General features: G+C 42.4%; 1 protein-coding gene across 1 annotated transcript; it reads left to right on the top strand.

The window, feature by feature from the left end:
* Nucleotides 1-782: 782 nt before the first annotated feature.
* Nucleotides 783-3,136, top strand: LOC123231712 (transcription factor SOX-17-like). Its single transcript, XM_044658011.1, has 2 exons — nucleotides 783-1,284; nucleotides 1,853-3,136. Exons 1-2 carry the CDS (start codon nucleotides 957-959, stop codon nucleotides 2,758-2,760), a joined length of 1,236 nt encoding a protein of 411 aa, XP_044513946.1. The 5' UTR covers nucleotides 783-956; the 3' UTR covers nucleotides 2,761-3,136.
* The last annotated feature ends 2,966 nt before the right edge of the window (nucleotides 3,137-6,102 follow it).

Below are 6,102 nucleotides of genomic sequence, written 5' to 3'. Positions count from 1 at the left end.
TAGGAAAACATTCGAAACATTTTTCCAGACACAAAGACACTATTTATGGTTTCTCTTCTAGCAAAAGGTCATGTAATTTTTTAACAATCATAGCCAAACTTTGTACCTTTCCTCTCTCCTTGTTTTGAATATCCTAGGAACTAAAGAAGTGTACATTCAGTTGAATTGGGAGAGAGATTTCGGTCTACGAAAGATTCATTCATTTTTCTTTCTGCCATATCAACCAACATGGAAATAAAGCATTGTCGAAGGGAAGCAAAAAGGATTTAAGTCGGAGGAATTTTATTCTGCATTTTTTTCTCTAGCGACGTTAATGACGCCCAAACAAGCACCTCTGAAGAAGATACCTAAGCTATTCTCCTCGAAGGAAATGAAGACATCCCGAAGTCGGCCAAATAAGCAGATCGTTTCAGACTTTATTTAAAAGGAAAATATAAGTGCTTTTGTACTTCATTTAAAAAGTGCTGGTATTTATTTATTTTTAATTGAAAAAAGGTTCCGAAATGGGAACTTTTGAAAATCCTGAAGCTTGTGCAATCAATTCGAAAACTGAAGTCCCGATTTTCCGGTGCCTAGATGTCTGGTTCCCTCCAGTACACACCTGCTCAGGTAAAGCCAGGCAAGCTTCAGCGATAGCTTGCGGCCCGGTAGGCGGCCCCAGGGCCTTGGTCCGGGAGGGGCGTCTGACACCTCGTGGGAGCCGCCCCGCCCCCGCAGCTCCATTGGTCGTTTGGGTGTAGAAAGGGGAGCAGCTGCGGGGAGGACTCTCGCAGTGTGGCGGTGTCGGTTGGGGGCGCTGGTTCTTGTGGTGACTTGTTCCCTGGAGTCGAGGCATCCAAAGAGACCGATAGATTTCCACTGGCCGTCGCACTCTCTTTGCGTCTCTGACTGGCCACGGGGGTAACCGTCGTGTCCCGGCTGAGGGCGTGGGGGCGCGCGGTCTGGGCGGGAGAGCCATGAGCAGCCCGGATGCGGGGTACGCCAGTGACGACCAGAGCCAGGCCAGGTGTACGCTGCCCATGATGATGGCCGGGATGGGCCCCTGCCCTTGGGCAGAGTCTCTGAGCCCCCTGGGGGAGATGAAGGTCAAGAGCGAGTCCGGGTCGGGCCCAGGGACCGGGGGCAGCGGTACTGTTGCAGCTGTGGGCGGTGGTGGCCGCGGCAAAGGGGAGTCCCGCATTCGGCGGCCCATGAACGCATTTATGGTTTGGGCCAAGGACGAGCGCAAGCGTCTGGCGCAGCAGAATCCGGACCTGCACAATGCCGAACTGAGCAAGATGTTGGGTGAGTTGGCATTCCAAGCTCTCTTTCCCCTTTTCTGGGGTTCCTCCCTCCCTTCCCTCAACCCCACTCTCATACCTTCTCTAAATTGATCTTCCCAGTCTTTAAACTTGATTTCCCCCTTCTAGTCCCGTTTGCGCAGATTTTTCGGGGGAAGCTATTTTCGGGCTGTACCTTGCTGGAGCAGTTTTTGCTTTTTTCTTCTGAACTAGGATAAATGCCGAATTCTAGGCATTTCGTGGCCGAGGGGCAGAAGTGGATGAGGAAAAGGGAAAAACTACTAAGAGTTCCTACTGGAAACGCAAAGGGGTACTTGGGAAGGGCAGAAGGGATCGGATTAAGACACTTCTCAGGTTAAGAAATTTAGCAGTGTTTTTTGCTTTTTTTTACACTAAGGGTTGTCCTTCCCTTAAAGAAAGGTTTCTCCTTCATCAGAGGTAATTCCTAGAGGCTGTTTATTCCCTTTTCTGCCATTCCTGGTAACGGATTTAGTGAAATAGTAGAGGATGGGCACTGCCAGCTAGTGGAGAATGACCAAGTCTGCTCTCTCTTCCTTCCCCTGTCCTTGCAGGGAAGTCCTGGAAGGCTTTATCTCTGGCCGAGAAGAGGCCCTTTGTGGAGGAGGCTGAGCGGCTACGCGTCCAGCACATGCAGGATCACCCCAATTACAAATACCGGCCCCGGAGGAGGAAGCAGGTGAAGAGGCTGAAACGAGTGGAGAGCGGCTTCCTCCACGGCCTCCCTGAGCAGGCAGGCTCCGGTCTGGGTCCGGAGGGCAGAGTGTGTGTGGACAGCCTGGGACTGCCATTCCACGAGCAGGCCTACCACCAAGGCCAGGGAGTGCTCCCTCCTCAGATGGGCCACTACCGGGACTGCCAGAACCTGGGTCCAGCCCCTCCGCCTCAGTTTGACAGCTACAACCTGCCTACCCCTGAGGCTTCTCCCATGGATGGCATGGAGCCAGATGCAGCTTTCTTCACCTCTTCTCTCCAAGGAGACTGCCAGACAGCGCCCTACAGCTATCCTGTGTCCTCTGAGTACTCTGTGCATGCTGACCCTCACTCGGGTCCTGTGCACCACAGACACATGCAGGAACCTCTGGCCCACTCCTTGCAGGGTCTGATGGGCCCCTCCAACCCTCTGCATATGTACTATGGTCCCATGGGCTCTCCGCAGGCTGGGGGCAGTGTCCGAGGTTTCCAGATGCAGCATCAGTCAGGACCTAGTCAGCCCTCTCCTCCTCCAGAGGCTCTGACCTGCAGGGATGGCCTGGATGGCAGCCAACCTGCTGAGCTCCTTGCAGATGAGGACCGTACAGAATTTGAACAATATCTGCACTTTGTGTGCAAACCAGAATTGGGGCTAAGTTACCAGGGACATGACTCCGGCCTCCCTTTACCTGACAATCATGGGGCCATTTCCTCTGTTGTGTCTAATGCCAGTTCTGCAGTATATTATTGCAACTATCCAGATGGGTGACACATCTCCCACTCTCTCCTCCAGCCTGTGGGCCAGCAGCATAAACAGTGTTACAGTGTTACACACTTCCTGCAGGAGCTAAGGAAATCCTTTCCCTCCCCCTCCCCTTCTTGTGTTTTCTGTGTGTTTTTTTTTTTTAATTGAGTTGTTGTGGCACCTAATTTATGGTAATTTATTTGACTAATCTTAGCAATTTCCTAAAGAGGATGCAGGGTTTTGGGGGTTCATTCTATCAGGGATTTGCTCCTCAGTTTTCCCCCCTCTCATTGTTATTGTCAAATTGCCATTTGTAAATTGGATTTTACCTGTTCTGAGTAATGTTGACCCAAAATGCCACCCATGCTATAAAAATTCATATTGTTAGTGAATATTTTTGTTTTTTTATTAATACTTTAAAAATAAAGTCTGAAATTTACTTTTCCAGTGTTTTTGAGTTCCCAAAAATTTATTACTCATTACTAATTTTAAAAGAATTGAAGTATTTAATTCATGTGGATTTTATTAGGAATGAGTACATACATGTAACACATGTAACTTTAGTAAGGATCTGCAAAATGTGGGTATAACATCAAATCAGATTGTAATTCCATGAGTTGCCATGACTGAAATTTATTTCACATTTCACTTTTTAGGAGACACTTTCCATATTAAATAAATAATTGGTCCGTTGGTGATAGGCACAGGTAATATTGAATTTTCAGACCTACAGCAGATTTTTAAAATATAGTTTCTATGGTTAGTGAACTGATTTCTATTGTTGAACTGATTTCTATTTTGAGTTAGAGGATTCAATTTTTAATTCATTTAAAGTAGATGGCACATTGAAATTAATAACCACATTATCAATAAGTCCACAAGCATTTATTTTGTTAAGCTCTATGAACTAGCAGCTTGAGTTTTAAGACTTTACAGTTGCCTATTAAGAGTATTCTGTTTGTTCTCTGGTCTCTGACAATGCTATTACCTTTGCTATTTCCCAGAGCCAAGTGTACTTAACAGATAACATTTTCAAACCTAAACCATGAAGCGCTTTTTTCACCCCATGGAACCAGTTTTAATAATCCAAGCATCCTTTAATGTTGCTAATAATTCCCTATTTGAATTAAAAAAAAGGTCACCTCATAGTAAAACTGAACTGTAAAATCCAAATCTTTTTATGTTTTGCTCTATTAAGATTTCTTTTTAACTTTTAGCTTTTAACATACTGTTACTTAAATTTGCCCCCAAAACATGGGAAGTAGCAGTATTTGTTCTGATAACATTCTTAAAATTTTGATTAGGACAATAAATAACCTCAGGCAGAAGGGAGGGCAGTCCAGGATTGGAAAAAAGCAAGTGGTTTTTGGGAAGAGTATCACAAAACATTACTAAATTTTATCATTGTGTTATCTCGAACATAGAGTATTCAGACCTAATGCTTCTCAATTTTGATTTGAATGTTGGGAAAATAGTAGAAGGGAGAGAGGTGTAGATGAGATGGATGGATGATTGAGAGGGAGCAGAAAAGAAAATGAGAGGGCAGAGTTTGGTATTGTTTAGTCATTTATTACTTACATTAGTCTCAATCTCTGATGTAGTTGCTCTTTCATTTCATATGGTCACATGTAGGGTGGTAGTACTGTCATCTAAAGAAAGAGACAAATTTAGTTTTCAGATGAAATATTAAGAGATAATAAATTCCTTTTCCCCAGTACCATACCATCATCTTATTTTCTACCTTGGATCACGTCAAGGGATGGCAGATAAAATTGAAAAAGAGAAAAGGAGCAAAAGAGTCAAAGCTGTGAGAGAATGTATTATGGTGAGGAGTTAATTGGTTTAAGGTTTTAAGCAAGGGTGGGCACTATATACTTGTTTTAAGGATACTTATCTCCACTCCTAGGGATAGAGGTTAGAGAGAATCTCATCTGAGAAATGATGTTCTTTTTTGCTAGGGGAAGAGGTTGGGAAAAGTACCTTAGGGTAAGAAATAAAAAAAGAAGGAAATAAGCATTCCCCTACTATGTTGGCCACTGTGCTAAGTGCTTTTTACAAATATTTGATTACAAATGAATGCACAAAAGATACTCTTTTTAGATCTCGGACATTTAAAAATGATTCTTCATAAGATTTTAGCCTTAAGAAAACCAGAAAATTTAGCATGACAGGAAATGTAAAAATGTTCACTTGCCTGTTCTAAATGATATCCTCCTCCAGGATTCTTAATCTGGAGTCTGTGACTTTATTTTAAAATATTTTAGTAATATAATTTCAGCATAATTGTTTTCCTTTATAATCCTAAGTATTTTTTTTTTTTGCATTTACAAATTTTCTGAGAAGGGATCCATAGGTTTTATCAAACTGTGCCAAAGGGGTCTGTGGTACAAAAAACTTCAGAATTTCTTTCATAAGGTACTTTGCTACCTTTTTTAAAGGCTTACTTAGGAAGATCATGCCCTTCCTCTTCTGGAGCAAAAAATGAAAATTAAGGGCTTGATTTCTAATGTTAAAGAGGCAAATAAGAAGCAAAGCAAGTCATTCCTCCCCACACTCTCCTCTTCACATAGCTGGAGGTCTCACATTTTTTCCCCTATGCTTACATAATCAGGAAATACACTATTTACTTTAGCATTACATCATTTTGAAGGTAAAGAAAGTCATAGTACCACCAATTCAGGATATATTTAAATTATTTTTTGGTTTCTTTAAAATGGAATTGTAATGGGGGCCTCACCTCATTTACAGAAGAAAGAACAGAACTTTTGGTTGTAAATTTGGAAGACTGGTTTGGGGATTGTTGTTAGGTACCAGCAGAGAGTAAAAATGCTGAATGGGAATTATAAGTTAATGAAAAATAGAAAGTTGGACATAACTTCTGTGATTGTTTTGGGATCCGTAAATGATTCCACAACAACTCCCCTTCCAAAGGATGAAATGATTCTTTGGATGATACTTTTTAAGTAATGCCACCATGAATGGACTGAATAAATATTTTTGATTGAATTGATTTGGATTTCTTAGACATTTTAACCAGAATATATTCAAATCAGAATCCACTATCTTTCCTCACCTCAACCCTTTTCTTCTTCCAAACTTCCCAATTGCTATAGAGGCACAGTATACTTCTAGTCAACCCATGTCCACAACCTAGTATTATATTCAATTCCTAACTCTCACCTCCCTGTAGCCAATCTATTGCCAAGTCTTTAAGATTTTACTTTGACAGCAACTCTAGAATACACCTCTTTCTCTTCTCAGGCACATGGTAGACCTTTGGTGTGGTCCCTTATTGCCTTATGCCTAGACTTTTTTTTTAAACCCTTATCTTCTGTCTTAGAATCTATACTTAGGACTGGTTCTAAG

The sequence above is a fragment of the Gracilinanus agilis genome, chromosome 1 (assembly GCF_016433145.1).
Source record: "Gracilinanus agilis isolate LMUSP501 chromosome 1, AgileGrace, whole genome shotgun sequence".
Taxonomy (NCBI): Eukaryota; Metazoa; Chordata; class Mammalia; order Didelphimorphia; family Didelphidae; genus Gracilinanus; species Gracilinanus agilis.
Note: the sequence above shows the minus strand (reverse complement) of the source record. Positions and strands in the feature narration are given on the sequence as shown.